Source organism: Anarrhichthys ocellatus, unplaced genomic scaffold, assembly GCF_004355925.1.
Source record: "Anarrhichthys ocellatus isolate YVR2014 unplaced genomic scaffold, GSC_Weel_1.0 scaffold39, whole genome shotgun sequence".
Classification (NCBI taxonomy): domain Eukaryota; kingdom Metazoa; phylum Chordata; class Actinopteri; order Perciformes; family Anarhichadidae; genus Anarrhichthys; species Anarrhichthys ocellatus.
In genome coordinates, this window is record NW_022280069.1 from 1602793 (window position 1) to 1621115 (window position 18323).

An 18323-nucleotide genomic window follows, 5' to 3' on the forward strand; every position below is an offset into this window, starting at 1 on the left:
TAAAAAACTAAAAAATAAAAAACTTGTATGAACACCTACACATATCTGGGATCGGTACACATCTGTGCGTTCATGTGTGTTAGCTTCTAGTGTATACTGTAAAGGGAAACGCGCCTGTGTGTGTGTGTGTGTGTTTGTTTATGTGTTTCTTACCTGTGCAGCTGGATCTTAAGCGTGACCACGTGGTAGACGTCCTGCAGCATGTCAGCCACTGTAGCGTCCGGTGCGTCTGTCACGTATGACAGGGGGACGGGGTTCCACTTCCCCACCTGAATCATACCTGGATGACGGGACACGTGCGCACACACACACACACACACGCGTGAACGTGGACACGAGATGTGGACGGACAATGGACACGAGACGAAACATTAAAAAAAAGAAAACAAGAGAGCACATTAGCACAAAGTTAATTTTAGCATCTTGGCTCAATGCATAGCTGCTTAACTACAAATAATAACTTTATCATAAACCAGTGCCATAAACACTCTACATATACTTTACAATTTGTCCCTAAAATCACAACGTCCGTGCCACAATTTCTCCTGAGACTACCTTGAATTCAAGTGGCAGCCCACACCAGTAAACTTATGGTGTACTAAGATGTGTGTGTGTGTGTGTGTGTGTCTGTGCGCTGCAGTGTGATGGACAGGCTATAATAAAAGAGCACGCTAAGAGGCACCTTCAAACAGCCAGCCACCCTCGGCCAGCGTGTGCTCAAGTGCAATTAGCGGACCCTTTCCTCCACCTGCCCCTCCCACCCACTGAGTCACTGAGTGTATATAAATATATATTGTACGAGTGTGTGTGTGTGTGTGTCCTACTCACTTATATGCACAATACGCAAATGTAAACATTTTAGAGTGTACGCCTGTGCATTTAGACTTTATACATCCGTGTGGGAATGTGTGTGTGACCCTCGAGAGACTTGAGCATCTCCTGTCTGGGATCAGTGTCAGGATGTGCTTCTGTGGCTTCAGATCTGCTGGCGGGAGGCTATTATGGTCACACAGTGTGTGTGTGTGTGTGTGTGTGTGTGTGTGTGTGTTTGAGTGTGTAACAGAAGTATGTCGGGAAAACGTTGTGGAAAAGCCAATGAGCATTAAAGAGATAAAATAAAGGAGGGGAAAAGAAGACATGGTGACGGACAGTCGATGAGTGACATCATCGGTTACCTTTGGCCTGGGCCGCTGAGCTGTGGGAGTAGCCCAGCGACAGCAGGGCCATCTCGATGAGCTGGTTGAAGAGCATGTCCTTGCGCACCAGGACGAACTCGGCGTGCTCCTCCTTGCTGTCAAAATCCATGGGATTCTCGTAGTGCTCGACCACACAGAACACGGGCAGCATGTTGCCTGAGGGACACACGGAGGCACAAGTTAGAGAGCCGGAGGGTTCGCATTTCTTCACGTGCAAACTTTTGACCTTCAGCTTTCAGGGGTCGAGATTAATATTTAGCGCCGACGATTGAGTTACACTTGAGGTTGAGCGTCGAGTGGTTGTGAGCGGTGTGATTAGATTGCTGCTGAGTGGAAGTACTGGACAGAAATGAACTAAAGGATGGGTTTGGACCACAAAGGCATTTTTCATCTTTAATGGGGCGATTTCTATCTAAGCCCTCACCTTTCTGTCTCAATGCCAAACACTCGCATCAACGTGGGGAATCAGACGCTCCTTGGGTGCACAGTAACCTGCACAGTTTCTGAGGCTGCATTTGTTTTAGCTCTTATTTTATTTTATTTAGAAATGCTCTCTTTTGTCATATAATTTCCAAGTGCTTTTCCCATCTGTAATCCAATTTCAAGACGTGATCTGATCAACTGTTGGAGGATTCCTTCCCGCAGTCGTCTTTTCTTGCTCTAGGTTTTAAGACGATGCCATAATATTACAGAGATGTTGCACGTATGGGAGGTGTGAGTTCAATAAGTGATACATTATATCACCTTTAGCTCAGTGTGAACAGCAGCCACAGAAATCTTTCCACTCGTGTGTCTCCTTTTGGCACAATTAACTGTTTTGTTCACTATCGAGGTTCTCTGATCACAGACTTTCCTTCTGCCTGCCAACCAAAAAAATCATCTTCCCATGATGCAGTGCTTCAAAACCCGTTCCACCTCCGCGCCCCGAGGTTTACTAGTCTGTGTCAAAAGTGGCTCCGCTGTTAGGTGGAATGAGCAATCCTTGTCCAAAGACTGGCGAATGTTCTGCAACTATCACTGATATACCATTTTTTATCTTAAAATAACATCCCGGCGATGTAAGAAAGTTTAAGGGCGAGGGGACAACTTGGCCTTTCGAAGTCTCTGTTTGAATGAAACAACGGCGGAAAATCGAAATGCTGTCAAAGTATCGATAGCTTCCTGTACGACGTGAATCCTTCACGGTGTGGCCCTATACCTCCTCAGTCTGCCTCCACTCTACTCTCACCTCAACACGTACATTTATCGTCTATGCCGATTAAAACCATTCCGTTCTCATATTTTCCGATCCCAGGAATTCCAGAAGATGCACACAGCTCTGGCAAAACAATCAATAAGCCGACAGATGCCAGGGAATGTGCTGAAAGAGCTGCTTTTCTCCTCCCCTGATTTTAATAGATAAAGATCTAACAATAAAGACTGCTGTGTAGGTTCATTTGGGGGGGGATCAATACCGGCTTTGTTTCCAGGGAGCCCAGAGAGAGCTGCGGTAAATATTGTTTCGGGCTCGGACACAATGCCCACTGTGAGCCTCTCGGCCGCTTCGCCCCTTTACCCCGGGAAGAAACTCGGCAAGCGTGAGAGGAGGGCAGAGCGACGAGGAGGCTTTGGGAGGGAATCGGGGCGTCGTAGGAGGCCGAGAGGAGCGCAGATGATGGAGGCGAAAAATTAAGCTCTCTCAGCTGGAGTGCGACGCGTAGATTAAAGGAGCGAATAAGAGAAACGGCCCATTGGAGGACACTCACACAGCCACGTTCCAAGAGTTCCTGAGTCCCTCCTGGCCAAAGAAAAGCAAACCAGCCAAACAAACAAAGAGAAGAGCTGCCAAGTGCTACTACAACACCGAACCTGCAGCTTTCAAACTCATTTCCAACCCACTAAGAAGAAAACAACATAATCATAAAAAGCTTCATTTTTTTTTTTTGGATCGCTTTGCCCGCCGTGTTTTTCACGAGACGACACCAGTTTTATTAAAAAGCTATGTCATAATCCCAAAGTAAAGGCTCCCTTTAAACAAGAATGGCTCTTAAAGGACTGAAACTTTCCCTTAATAAACAAATGTCGGAGCGGGAGGGCTGCGGTTGGATAGAGAGGAGCGGTGACACAGCGCTATATAGCCCGACGCAGGAATAACTCTCACAGTGCTCCTCTATTAGCTATTGTCTGGGCAAATAAGTGGGAGTGTGTGCAGTGTGTGTGTGCAGTGTGTGTGTGTGTGTGCTGAGTGGACCAAAGACACATTGTAAAAAGGTTTAAGAGTCTTGGAGAGCATGCAGGGTGGTGGTGGGTAGAAGGTGGTGTGGGACGGGACAGGGGGGGGGTATTTAAGGTGCATTTAAATAGCTCTCCTCTATTTACATGGTTTATTATTCTCGTAAAGTTAGTTCAGCTATATCTGTTTCATAATTAGTTTGTACGGACTAAAGAATATATTTATTGTCATTATTGGTACAACTATTGTTTTTTTTATCAGCAATTAATCAGCTGATTATTTTCTCAATTAATCGATTAAGTCTATAAAATGTCAAAAAATGGTGGAGAAAAAGCTCATCACAGATTTCCATATTCATATTGTTCGTATTGCCCCAAAAACATTCCGTTTTCTGTCACACAAGACGAAGAAAAGCAGCAAATCTTCACATTTGAGAAGTGGATCAATTCACGGACTACTTATTTCAGCTCTATCAGAAGTAGAATCCAGGACGAAGTCTTCAAACTGACTGTTCTGTCGAATAAACGGGGCAAAACCCCAAAATGTACAGTCATAAGAAACGGAGACAATCGGCAGATCTTCACATTTGAGAGGCTGAAAGGCAGCACGTTGTTGACACAATTATTAAATAGAAACATACTCGTTCTTTTTCTCCCCTCTCTCACCTCTCTTGTGGCAGGTCTTCAGCAGGTGGCCGGCAGGCTTGTACGGGACCCCGGCGAGTTTGGCCCCGGTGCTGCCCAGCCTGGCCCGGCCCAGTGGGCTGCCGTTCTGCTCCAGCCGGGGCAGCTTGGCCGGCGGGGCCTTCGCCTCGGCCATGCTGTTGACCAGGTCGGAGTTCTCCTTGCCCAAACAGGCCTCGCTGAGATGGTCCATCATTCTCAGCGCCTCTGCTCACTATCACCTGGGGAGGAGACGCAGCGGGAGACACTCAGCTATGAAGCGATGAACACAGAATCCTTTGTGTGGGTGTCACCGACGTGATGGGACGTTTTTATAGAGCCCCCTCCAAAAAAAAGTGCTTTAAGTAATTGAAACCTCTGAGAACGGACCCATTACGGCAATAACTGTCAATTCGCTTCAGTTATGGCGACTCGGGCCACGGTGACGTTTTCGTGCCGCTTGTAATGTTCCCATTTTTCAACGCATGTATTATGTATGGGCGTCCCACTAGAGATTCCCATGCGAGAGGGGGGCAAAAAACAAGCCCTGTTTTTTTTTTGTTTTTTTTTGTGCAAACATTCATTTGCTGGGAGATTCCACTTGAATGAATACAGTGCAGTTCAAGGAACAAGGTTCTGCTGCTGCGGCGCACGCAGAGATAAGGGGAAAAAAAACGTAATTCGGTTTCTGAGTCACTTCGCGTGGCTTCACATATCGTGACGCAGCTCGGAGAGGAAGGGAGGCGACAGACCGCAACGTCACTGTGTGACGTACACAATCAGCTACATGATTACTTTACAGGTGTGAACTTTATTTTTAGATGTTGCAAGTGCAGAGCGATATTCATGGGAAAGCTATAAGTTTACAACTTTGGGATGGGGGGGGGCAGCTTCTGGAAACTTCAGAACACACAGTTGCTGACTCATGAAGACAATAACCAAAAAAAAAAAAGTTATGTTATAAGGACAAAAGGAGATATAAAGAGGAGAGAAAGATGAAGCCCACAGGTGCTTTAATGCACGGACACAAAGCTGAAGCTATTGATTTGAGCGCTGAAGCTGACAATTCCCACATTATTTGAACTCCCTGGAGTAAACTTTTTAAGATTTGTATAAAACAGGTTCTGCATGCAGGTTAACACGCCATGCAGAAAAAAGGGCAAAACCGCCCCCCCCCCCCTGCAAAAGATCACGAACTGCCCCCCCATCCCCATTCAAAACATGCAATGAGGCAAATGATTCCCCACAAATAAGAGGGGCCATAAGGAATCCAGACCCACATACAGTCCGGATCCAGGTCAGGATTTTAGAATGACCTTAAACACACACACACACACACACACACACACAAAAACAGGAGCAATAGTTTAAATGGACACATCACCCCCCCTGAAGAGATGGTTAAAGGAGGGGAGAGGAGGGCAAGTTGAGTGAAAAATCTTCCAAACCAACCTGAAACGCAGCACTTCAGCACCGAGGAGCGTAAAACACCGGCTGGAAAACACGTCTTCTCCAAGTTTGGCCAGGGTAGTAAAAAAAAAAAAGAAAGAAAAAGGAGACAACCCAAAACAACTCCTGCTTCCCGGTCTTGTTATCTCGCTCGCTCGCTCTCTACGCGTGCATGACAGCGAACGGTTATTTAGAAGAAGAAGAAGAAGAAAAAGAAAATTAAAAAAGACGCTTTCTCCGGCTCTTCTCCGACTGGGAGGCGGTGCGAACAAACAACAGCCCGGGTCTGTGCGAGAGACGACGAGGTCGAGATGGACCGCGATAGGCGAACATTGGTAAGCGGTTATGTTCAGCGTGTCTCTGTGCGTGTGTGTGTCTACGTGCGCGCGGTGTCCGTCAGCCGATTCCGTCCGACTGGGAGGAAAAAAACGGCCACGGGAACCGTTACAACCGGCGACATTTAGCTACAGAAGTGAGTCCATCGGTTACAAGTGAAGGCGACTTCTTCTGCTTTAGTTCGCACCACAACATCCAGATCGCTTCATCGGCAGCAGCCGCCTGAGCAGCGCAGTTAGCAGCCGCGCGGTGGAAAGCAAAAGAAGCACCTCGGACACAGTTGTAGCGATACAAAAAATAAACCAACAACCCGCCGTGCGAGACCCAACGGAGAGACGGACGAACGTACCCAAAAACGTCGGCTTAGCTTAGATTTGACTCCCGGCTGACTGAGACAGAGAGACACATAATACTAATAATAATAACCCGACAGTGGGATCTCGCTCTCGCGCTGGAGGCGATGTGTGGAGACGATATCTGCGGACAGTCGAAAAACAGGTTCGCTACAAATAAAACAAGGAGAGGGGGGTCAAAAAGTGCGGGTTTACTTTCCGTGCGTCGTGCGTCAATAAGGCTGCTCGTGGATGCACCGGAGAGCTGCCCCGCGGTAGTAATAGTAGGAGGTGTCCTGTTGGTCGGGGATTGGCGTCCGGACGGAGCTCCTCTTTCTTTCTCTCTTCTATCTCCCTCTCTGTCTCTCTCCCCCTCTCTCTCACTCCGTCTCTCCCTCTCTGTCCCCATTAAATTATTAGTTGTATTGACTCATCACTCCCCCCTCTCCTCTCCTCGCTGCTGGTGCTGCCTGTGCTTCGCTTTCCCTTTTCTCCTCCTCATTTCAAATGGCGTGGTAGCAAGAGGGGGGGTGTTTAGGAAAAAAGAAGAAGATAGGAGGATGTGTGTGTGTGTGTGTGTGTGTGTGTGTGTGTGTGTGTGTGTGTGTGTGTGTGTGTGTGTGTGTGTGTGCGTGCGTCAGAGAGTGTGTGAGGAATAAATAATCCCCTAATAATAATAATAATAATAATAATTTTAAAAACAGAGGATTCCTCCGCATCTCAGGCCAAAAAAGTCCTAGCGGGGACAAATAAAAGTGGAGAAAGTGGACGGAGCGAAATCACACGCACACACACACGCACACAAAAAAAAAAACACACGTGCATGCACACACACTGACAGGAGGAACGCTGGTGCGATTTCCGGCTGTGCGCGCAGGAATTTTTAATCAGCTTGATTAGAGTGAGGCGGTCCTGCATTTATTACCGGGTAACACACAGATGCTCGCGCGAACACACACACCCACCCACACACACACACACACACACACATCTTAAATATTATATTTTTTAAATATACTTTTGCCCAGTAAGTAGTTTTTATTTTACTAGATATTTTACATTCAGTGATTTGGTCTGAAATAGCTAAAGTTAAGGGGAACTATTTGACCTCCAGTCAGTTCTGAGATAAATATAAATTAATAAATTAATTATAAACATCACAATAAACTAAAGGGAACCCAAAAATACATGTTGCATTTACAGAAAAGCTTTCATGCGTCCCCCAAACACCAAATTGAATAACGTTTGGAACATATTTGTTGTTATTTGTTGTTTGTTTGAAATGTTTTTGCATGTGCAATGAGAATACAGACTGTATGTCTCAAGTATTCTTCTTCTTTTAACTACTGAGAGTTTGTTAGACTTACTTCCTATTATACATATATGTTATGAATCAATATCAGAAATCACAGATCAGAAAGCCCAAAAGGGGGTAATATCTTTATACACGACTTCATTTCTTAGACAAGGACTATGATACAAAATATGGAATATTAATACATTGAAATAGGTATTCATTTATATCTTGAACTATTAAAAGACCACATCATGGCAATAATTTACACATTTAAATATGTATGAGCCTTAAACAGTGGGAAGGCTCTCTTCTTCTGCACACTAAAGGTGGAGAGCTACATCTCTGCTGCACCTAATGTCAAGTTGTCTAATATTTACTTATTGCATTGTAAATATAATACAATTCATATATTCTGACACAACATAACCATTATGCAAAAGGTTGGTTATTTCCCTTTATTTGCATATAATACAGGTCAGTGTTGCTTGGGCCTAGTGTTGACGTTTGCTTTCAAAATAAGTAGTTTAACCTCTTAATACTACAGTATAGTATAACATGAATTTTGGTGAGATGTCTCAACACTTCATCCATTAACACTATGTTCTTGTCAGTAAACAACAAGACTCAAAGATGGCAGACATTTCCCATCTCACAAACTTCACAATACTGGATCATACCAAAATATTAGACGAGCTAACCTCTGTTGTGTCAACACAACCCCGAGCTGTCAAAGTGGAGGACGAGCTGAAACGAGGTAAGAAAGAAAAAGAAAAGGAGGGACGTTGAGAAGCTGGAGAGCGACTCCATCTCTGCAAACAACCACGGAGCTGGAAGGTTTTGCTCAAGTTGCCGCGTGAGCTATTGTCACGATTCTGTCATTACTTTGGTGAACCCTTCACTGCTGGCGGACTTTGTTGCCCTCGAGCAAACTGCAAAAATATCACACCAGGTAATCTCTGTTGATATTGTCAATAAAGGACCTGACATGTTTGTGCTTAACCTTAAGGTGGCTTAATAATAACTGCATCTCTCTGACTTTACGAGCAAAGCTCGGACTGATATCAGGTGGACACACACACACACCGATGCTGAGGTGTACTCAGTAACGAGCAAGAGAGGTGATGGTGTGTGAGGCAAAGTTCATTGCCGAGACCAGGGAGGAAATGCTTTTTTTTTTTTACACATGCTTGAAATGCACCGATATATAAATAGTATGCATGATGAAAGCGATGACGACACGCAGTACCAAATAAGTGTTCGTTATTCACATTGCCACCGTGCCGCAGCCTTTTGTCTTCTGAGGCATCTTAACCCGCAAGGCAGGGGGCTGACTTGACCCATCTGTCCGACGTCCACATCAAACAGACATCGACAGGCACGTCTGTCCAGGTTGTGTAAGAACAAAAACAGGAAACCAACAGAAAACAGGAAGTGTGTGTGTGTGTATGTGCACCCATTAAGACCACAAAGCCAGAGGTTTGTCGAGCCCGGAAGGTCAGGCGCCTGTGAAATACTTCATAACGCTGCTTGCTAATAAATATTTTCTGTGTGATGGTTCATCGTCTCACACACAAAAGCTGCTGTTTTCACAAACAATGCAACACCACTCGTCAGCTAAAACCACCGTCAGGTGACGCCGACAGTTGTAGAAACGCCACGGAACAACTGTGGAGAGAAAAAAATCTTTCCGATTTACGGAAGACGCTCACGGCTCAGTTTGAGAGGAAAACGCACTTGTTAAAAAATTAAAAAAAACACTGCTGAAAGTGGAAGAGATCAAAGAGCCAATCACGGTAAGAAGTGATGGCGTGCTGCATCACTACGTAGTTGAAACGGTGCAGTTACACACTCATTCAAAGCTGCAGTTGTGACACCGACTCTTTGTTCCGCCCACCACCCATGTGAGGTCAAAAGTTTGCTCATTTCAAAACGTCCACAAAGAGGTGCATTAAATAGTCACCGCAGAAGCTTTTAACGCAAAAAATACAACGTGAAACTCACCTCTCGGACCTGAGATGGAACAATGTCTTGTGATATTGACTCCTAGTCAACGCGAGGTGTGAGTTTTTTGAGGGGGCGGCTGCATTTTGAAAAAAGGGTCTCAGGTCTGTGTTTTTTTTTATATATAACAGGAAATGGAAGAGTTGTTGAAACTAAGACCCCAGCACGTTTGTATTCATGAGCAGAGGCTGCTGCACAGATTCAGTGATCGGTTCTTATCTTAACCATTCTCGGGGTTTCAGTGAGCTGCCAACACTGTGTACTAAACACAGCTGCGGTATGCCGCGTGGTTAAATGGCTCTGCTATGTGTGTGAATAAAAGGACCCCGACTGTGGAGTAATTACTGCATTTCCAGAGATTCATTCCGACACCAGATATCATTCAGCTTCAGAAGAAATGTGACAATAATTCCCACAAAGTCACCGAAGACATGAAAGCAAAAGTCACGAATGAATCACGTTGAAGTTACAGTCTAACGTGAGCTCTTCTGCTACACGATCGGTGCATCCAAGAGGATGAAATCCTCCTGTGTTCTTATTTTAAAAAGAAATTTTTTTATTTAGAAATATTGAGTATTTTGTCTCTGAAAAAGATGTGCAGCGTCTTAGATTGTGCTGTTCAGGTTCCCTGTGATACGTAGCAGCATGAATCACACAGACAGGCTGCAGTCGCCCCCCCACACACACACACACTCACAACCCACCCACACCCAAACCTCTGCAGATCACTTTGCATCACCTGCACAGCGTCGCTGCACAGCATTCTGCATGTTGACATGTTTTCCACGTTGACATGTTTTACATGATGTTCACCGCAGCTCCCGCTTCTCTCTGTTTTTTAGATTTCTTTTTGCGTGTGTGTTTTTTTTTTCCCTTGGCCGCAGATAGCAGCGTTCGGCAAAAAAAAAAAAAAAAAAAAACCAAACGGGAGCGACGGTGAAAGCAAGCCATTGTCGGCAAATGCTCTTTTCTATCTGGCATGACGCAAGCAGCCGCAGTCATTTCCACTGTGATTGTCGGGCACCATCAGAGAGCATCGATAACCCCTGCCAGGCCTTGGCACCGCCAACAGGTGCCAGCACTGCCAGATAGGTTGGCACCGACGTGGCTGCGAAAAACCCTCTGACATCCAGAAGGGCACAGATTTGCACTGAATGCACCACTGAATCAACACTGCTGATTATCAATTAACATATACCGTTTTGTATCGCACAGAAAAGAGGGGAAAAATGGTTTTTTTTAACCACAGAAAGCCTGTTTAAAAAATACTAACCGTGTGCCGTCATAATCACGCGCTGAATACAGATTTAGCTCTGTTCAAGGTGGGTTTTTACAAGCCCGTGCGGCTTTGTGTCGGGGAGATATACAGTGCGTAATTGTTCAGGCAAGATTTTGTGCCTGTTGGCTACATTTGTGCAGGAAATATGACAAAAAAAAAAAAACCGACACCAGGAACATGACAGACTGGATGTTAAAATCGCAACAAAAGACACCTCGTATTTAAATGTCAGGAGTCGTGGCATCACACCGCAGATAGATTTCACCTGCACTGTGCGTATTACCACAGGTACCGTGTGTTTACACCATAACACACTTATCAGAGCTATCACATCTGGCCTGCTTGCTTTTTTAAACCGCATGTTCATGTCTCAGGAGGAATTAAACCTTACGTCTCTTTAAAACGGACACCAATAATCAGCACACAAAGAAAGAAGAAAAATGAATAAGAAAAACGCATCATTGTTGGCTCGACGCGGAGAATTCTTCATGTGGTGTGTCAGGCGAAGCCGGCGCCATCACTTCACTGCACGTAGGTGTTGTGATGTCTTCATGCTCGCCACTTGTGATGCTTCTAATGGGCATTAATAGGATTATTTGGATTACTAATACAAATTAGTCTGAGCGCTGTCACCGGTTCGACTTTGAGCTCTTTTCTGCGAGTGTCTCCCACAATGAAAACACACACGCAACGCAAACATAATAGTATTATTAGAGGCTGCAAAGGATTTAATAATGTGTCTGGGAACGTGTCAAAACACGGCAGGCATCAGTGTGGGTGAGCGGATGAACCTCGGCGAGACATGAGGGTGACATGAGCGGGAGGAAGTGTACAGTAGACGCCGTGCAAAAACCAACAAGCGGCTAAATGAGTAGCGAAAGAGACGGAATCTATCTGTTGTCTAAACAAAAGCACAGAGTTGACGTGTTTTATGTATTGACGGTTGTCTTTTTTGTATTTTTCCATTATGCCATTATGACTGAATTGACACAAATGGGAGGCTTTTGCCTTTAGTGCCGCTGGCATTTTGTAGGTCACTATGTGGTGAAATGAGTTTCAAGATGTGTTACAGACTCCAGATTAAAGTGGCACACAGTCCACGAAGACAAAAATACTTTTGTTTTCTACACAAAAAATCAAATCTGATGATTTCTTCAAGCACAATTGTCATCTTCTTCGTCCCCTGGAGTCTCACTCTGCTCGTTGTCTTCTCAGAAACGCGATCGCTTGCTTTCTTTTCAAACGACTGATCTTTCTGCACAACTGTTGCACAAAAGCGTCACTTCCACAAAGAGTTCAGGGTCGAGGCGGTTTATTAACGCTCCCTCGCAAGACATCTGAGGACCACGAGAAATTGCTTAATCAGCCGCTACGAGGTAAGCACACAGATAGACTAAATATTCCACGATGAACACATCCTCCGGATCAAATTACTTTCCTGTTTTCCATTAGCCTCTCGTACAGCTAGTGTGGCTTTCAATTACTCGCGGAATAAGGTGATTTCTGCATTTCTCATACGTCCGCGCCTCCCGTGTGGGAGGACGGGGGAAAAGAGAGAAGGAAAGAACAAGGTGGGTTGTGGGGGGGGGGGGATGTAATGAACTGAGTGTCGACTCCTAAGTGTTTAATTGCTTTATAATCACATGAAGTCGACAGAAATAGAAATAGAAGCGGAGCGGAGTGGTCTGCTGACAGGAAGGCCTTCACGCCAGTCGGGCCTTCAAAGGGTTGCCGTGGAGGACGATTTTTCTTTTTTTACTATTTTAGTTTTCCTCCTCATTCTGAAAGACATCCAATGCTCTGCTCTCACATCGTAAGTCTCCGCTCTCGACACCCACCCCTTAGGATGTGTGGTGTGCACTGTACACAATGCGACTCCCACGCAGACACACGCGCATCCGCTCAGGGGCGGTGTGAGCATGCTTCGGTGTTGGAACAAGGCCTCTGCGAAGCCTGAGGCTGCAGTCGCCCTCAGGCGTCATCAGGTCGACACCGGCTGCGATTAACACAGAGCCGGGTCGGTTCTGGTTTTTTGTCGGCCTTCTTCAGAGGAGTGAAGCTTCAAAACTTGCATCCCTCGCCTTATTTATCAGCCCGCCCTCCCTCTCTCGCTGTCTTTATCAAATCACAAAACCAATCAGTCGGGGAACCATCAACGGGCAACAGAAGCAGGATTTTAAAATAAATCACTTTTCCGTCACGGCTCGCTGCACTACGGTCATCACATGACACAAATAATTAACCTCTGCCTCGTGGATTGCGACAAATAAACAGCTAACAGAGTTGGAAATACAGAAGCGTTGTGTGTGTGAGAGAGAGAAAGAGATACTGAAGGTGGATCTGTGGCGCCGAGAGGAGGAGGAGGAGGTGAGAAAGGTCACCTCGGTGAAGGGCACGGTGCCCGGCCTTGTGGGGAGTGTTAAAAAGAAACGAAGGCAGGTGACGGGGACGGTGTTACTCGCCTCAGTGTGCGAGAATTGGAGCTACAGTGCCGAGATGAAAGGAGTGATGGGATGTGAGCGTGCGGGGGGGAAAACGGGCTCTTAATATGGAGGCTTAGGCAGAAGTACTGAATGAGAGGTGCAGACTTAAGGATGTGGCTCTTTATCTACATATTTTTCTTTGCATATTTAATCCCTTGTCAAAGGATGCATCATCCGTCCTCTGACGAACAAAACAGTTGATAAGGCAAGGGTGTGTGTGTGTGTGTGTGTGTGTGAGAGAGAGAGACAGACAGAGAATACAGTATCTGTTGAAATTGTTTCATTGGAGTATGTGGGTGGGTATTAACAACCTGATCTTAGCGGGATGCGCTTTCCTCTAAATCGCTCTCTTTTTTCTCTTCCCGCCGAACAAAGGATTCAGAAAAACCTACACAGATTGGATGAAGACAAGCATCGGAATAAAAGACAATGAGGGTTTTTTTGTTGTTGTTGTTGGTTTTTTTCCAAACATAAGATGAGACTTGTAATAATGTGATTTGAATCATTAAAAAAAAAAACTTAGATGTATGTGCTTGCTTAAATTATATTTGCCATGGTGGCATGAAGCGCGCCAAATAACAAGAACAAATAAAGAGAAGAAAAAATTCAAACATGGGAGGGATGTCATTTTGTAAAAAAGCGTGACAAAACTGACATGACGGACTTTGGTTTCTTTCTTTTTTTTTATCTCCCGGGGAGGACACGCCAACCCTTTCAACGACGAACGGGGCTGATTGTCAGGACCCAACAACAATGGGACGCTTTTATCACTAAGCCAAGGAATCTGGATCAACAGTATGCAAAGCATATGCCAAAATAAATACAGTCAAACATGTTGGGACAACATTACACCCCCCTCCAATTTTGAATTTTTATAATAACTTTCCAGATAATGACAAAATGAGCTGTAACTCCCGAATCACACACACACACACACACACACACACACACACACACACACACAACCAGGGTGGTATGTCTGTAACTGTCTTACAACATTTTCTATCCCTGGAATGCAGCATTCCTTATTAACACACCAACCATTTCTTTTTCCAAACCAGTTGCAACATGTCACCCAAAAAGAAAAAACGAAACGCTGGGAATCATTGTCATCTCGCTCCTCTATTAGCAATCATAACAGAGCTATTTCATACAGAGGAGAGGTGGGCGGCTGGCGGAGGGGCGGAATCCCCGAAGAGCCACACATTAAAAAACGAGACAGGCCTCTTATTTACTGGCGACAGTCTAATAAATACATTTGCTGGCAGCTAAACAGGTATTTACTCTGCTCCCTACCACAGGTATAATTTCACTGTTTGCTGAGCTGTTATTTTGCTACAGAGATAATTATCGAGGTGGTGAAGAAAGACGATTAATGGTTTTAGCCGAGCTATCGGTCTCAGCAAAGTGAGGCGCAGCCCGGCTCTGAACTCCCTGCAAACACCCAACAAGCAAGCGAGGGGGTTTTAACAATCTGCATCTTTGGCTGCAGGGAATTCATAAGCGGTGAGTTACAAACGTATACAGATTTCTTTTTTTTTAACACTTTCCCTGTAAGCAAAACAAGTAAATGAAGTAATGATTCTGGTCGTAATTCAATTTCAAATGGAGGTGACGAAGCTTTCGTAATGTCGTGTCAGAGTGGCCCGTGCAGCAAAAACAACAAAAGACATCACAGCTCTCCGATGAGCAGACTAATTGGCCTCTCGGGGGTCACGGGGGAAACTTTGTCGTCCGCTCTCATCCGACAACCTGCTCTCCGGCGTCTCACCTGAGAGCGAGGTGAGAGGTTTCGCTGGCGACACACACACACACAGAACTCGCCGCCCCCTCCTGTATTACAGTTTACACCCCGCCGACCTGACAACCTGAAGGGACAATTAAAGGAGGTCGCGATGCAAAAGTGTCGCCGGGATCTCACAAGGGAAAGACAGCGAGAGGTCCCTTACTGTTTGTGACCCTTGATTTCCTGCTACTACACTACTACAGTACAGTAAATGCAACGTGCAGTAGTTTCGATTAGTTATAATGAAAACAAAACTAAGCTCTGAGGGGGGGGGGGACTAAAAAAGATCAGAGTGCAACAAGGTTAAAGCTGTAAGTCAGAAGAAGAAAGGTAGAGAGGTGGAAACGCTTCGGTGTTTTCCGAGATCTCTTCCTGATGGTTATTGTAAGAAGCGTGAACGCCACATTCAAAGGAATTTATTACACACTAATAAGCTGCGACAGATGTTGAGGCTTTTTCTGCTGGATGTGTGTGTGTGTGTGTGTGTGTGTGTGACCTGGCACTAGCACCGTCCTCACACGCTGCTGCCAAACAAGTTTATGTGGAAACATTTATGACAAACATCGGTGATAGAGCCTTTTTTCTTTTTTTTGTGCCACTTTCTAACAACCACAAACTGATTAAGAAAAAGCTGGTTCTAATGAAGAGTCAGAGCCGAGGAGTAAAACCGAGAACTTGTCTTTTAACGCTTTTAAGCTGCCGTTGAGTCTTTCATCTTTGTCTGAGGACTTTTACAAGAAGTGATACATGGCAGCCCGAGACAGGAAACGGGCTATGTGTCATTGCTGTCGAGGGCATTGACCAGATAAGCCACAGCACCTTGAACTGCCACAGATCTGCAAAGATTAAAGGGAGAAAACACCCCGGTTGTTGTGCCATAACCTGTTTCAATTTTATTTCCCCCGCCCCCCCCAAAGCAGCGAGGTGCCATGCTCAACATCGAGATCGCACGCGAGCCACAAAACCAGATGACACTTACTGAAGGCTGAGGATTACTTCGGGACAATTGCCCTTTAATCATCCGATCAAGTTTCTGATTTAATGTTAAATTCTACACCGGATTTTATTGTCATCATGGCTAAATTAGCAAATATAATCTTCCAGACATATTAAATCTACAATACAAACTCTGGTCTATGTTATATATATATATATATATATATATATATATATATATACATATATATATGTAATTATCAGCATAACTGGCCATGCAATGTCAGCTATTTTCTAAAGGAGCAGAATGTGAAGCCTTTAAAAACCTGTAAACCACAGAGCATCAGTGCCCACGCAGTTTTAAGATGGCAATAGATATTCTCATAACGGCTGTCTCTCTCAAACACACACGCGCACACACACACACACACACACACACAGGTCTGGTTGTACCTGAAATTACTTTATCAGCACTGTGACAAAAGCCACAAGGCAGACCAGACAGCATTACTGCACGTCCTCTGTATCATCACATCCATCTGACTGCCTCACACCAGGTCATGCAGAGAGAAAAGCAATACATTCTTTAACTCTGTGTTTGCCTGTGAGTCACACCTTTTTTATTAGTGTTCTTTCTACCCTATACTGCTGGGGCTCAGTGTGTTTTTGAGGAGTTACACAAAGTGCTTCATGCTACAGCAGTAAAAGTGTTGAAGCAGACTGACACGTAATTAAATAGTAAGTATATGGAGGGAATAAATGAAGTGGCTCTAATGGCCTAATAAAAAGTAGTAAAAGAAGATGGGCAGTTGGGCTGCAAGAGCTTCAGCATTCCAACTGTCAACACACACTTCATTCTAATGAGTTAAAATATATACATATATCGGTTTAAAAAAAAACAAAAAGTCCTGACGAACAAGATGCAAAAATAATCGGAGGGATAAATAATAACTTTATTCACCACAGAACACCCTAAAACCATCGGGTCAGGAGCAGCGATGGCAGGCAGCATCACTTATTGCTCCTCTGCTGCGCGCGGAATAAGTTGTTAAATGAATTAGAGGAGATGGATGTACTTAACCCCGCGAACATCACGAGTGCTTTGCTTATTCGTGCAGAAACGACACAGGCCTGTTTCTGCACGTTTGAAATTAGATGACAAAAAAAAAAAAAAAAAGTTCTAAATGCGTGCGTTTGTATTTACCATTAAGCATGACATTCACAGTCGGTATTTTTTCTTCTTCTTCCTTATAAATATTAAATCCATAGCCGCCACTTTTGGTCTGCGTGGGTTTTAAGTGATTTTGGAAGATAGGTCTGTAAATTGCTTTTAATTAATTTAGAGGCGACTCATTTATCTAATTCCGAGGAGGTGCACATCATTTCTTTTCAGCCGTGCTATTAGATCAACGTGATTTAAAAACACAAGTGAAGACGCACGTGAGAGAATGAGACGGATCGTACCTTTAAAGTCAGCAGTCGCCCGACCTCTTGTTTTCCATCAAAAGTTGAGCGACCTCTTGTCTCTGCTCCACGAAGAGAGATCCAAAAAAAAATTAAAAAATAGGCAACTGCTCTGTGGGAGGAAATACTGTTTAAAAAAAAAAAAAAAAAAAAAAAAAAAAAGGTCAAAAGTCCCGTGGATGAGGAGTTTGGGTGAGGAGGGGGGAGTCGGGGATAGAGAGAGAGAGAGAGGGAGAAAGAGAGAGAGTCGTCTTGTAGAAACCGCACGGGCTGAGGTTGAAGTTTGGGGGCGGGGGAGGGGGGGGGGGGAAGAAGCGCACACGGCGGATGGAGCGCAGAAATGTGAGCAACCGTGCGCTGCGGGCGGCGGAGGTGAAGTAGCGGAGAGGAGAGGAGAGCAGCGGCATGTGAGGAGGGCTGAGAGGAGAGGGCGGCAGGTAAACGAACCGCCCCTCCCCGTTTCTGATGCTCGAATCGATGATTTGCCAGCTGTGGCGCAGCTTGTCTCATTGCCCCACTTTGGTTTTTACAGCCGCTCCTCTCCGACGCGCTGCTCTCCGGGGACACCGAGGGAGAGAGAGAGAGAGAGGAAGAGAGAGAGAGGGGGAGAGAGAGAAGTCAGTGCCAGGAGTGCTCTCACACTCATTCATTTTCATATTTACACGCCACATGTTTGCATGTCAAGAAGAAGAAGAATAAGAAGGAGAAGAAGGCGGGGGGGAGTCTGGTAAAGAGTCGATTGCGCGCGGCGCCGCGCGTTTTGTTCCGTATAGAGTCAAAGTCTGTTGTTTTAACAGCGGAGGGCAACGTGCCAGATCTGCTCCCCGCACACCTGAGCGGAATATGAAACCGTGCAATAGTCTGCTATACATCACATGCTCCTACAGACG

The 18323-nt window shown here is 45.2% G+C and overlaps 1 protein-coding gene across 7 annotated transcripts in view; it reads right to left on the reverse strand.

Annotated features, from left to right (window-relative positions):
• The window catches only part of satb1b (SATB homeobox 1b), a 58890-nt gene extending 41149 nt beyond the window's left edge, over positions 1 to 17741 (reverse strand). For 6 of the 7 annotated variants that reach the window (XM_031867308.1, XM_031867309.1, XM_031867306.1 and 3 more), the window contains exons 1-4: positions 5523 to 6763; positions 4074 to 4312; positions 1176 to 1352; positions 154 to 280 (exon numbers count right to left, since the gene is read on the reverse strand). In XM_031867308.1, the coding sequence (XP_031723168.1) occupies positions 154 to 280; positions 1176 to 1352; positions 4074 to 4287 (518 nt within the window). In that variant the 5' untranslated portion in view covers positions 4288 to 4312; positions 5523 to 6763. Of the gene's footprint in view, positions 1 to 153; positions 281 to 1175; positions 1353 to 4073; positions 4313 to 5522; positions 6764 to 17433 lie in introns of those variants that run through there. The other variant, XM_031867303.1, reaches the window with a different exon arrangement.
• Between the last annotated feature and the right edge of the window lie 582 nt (positions 17742 to 18323).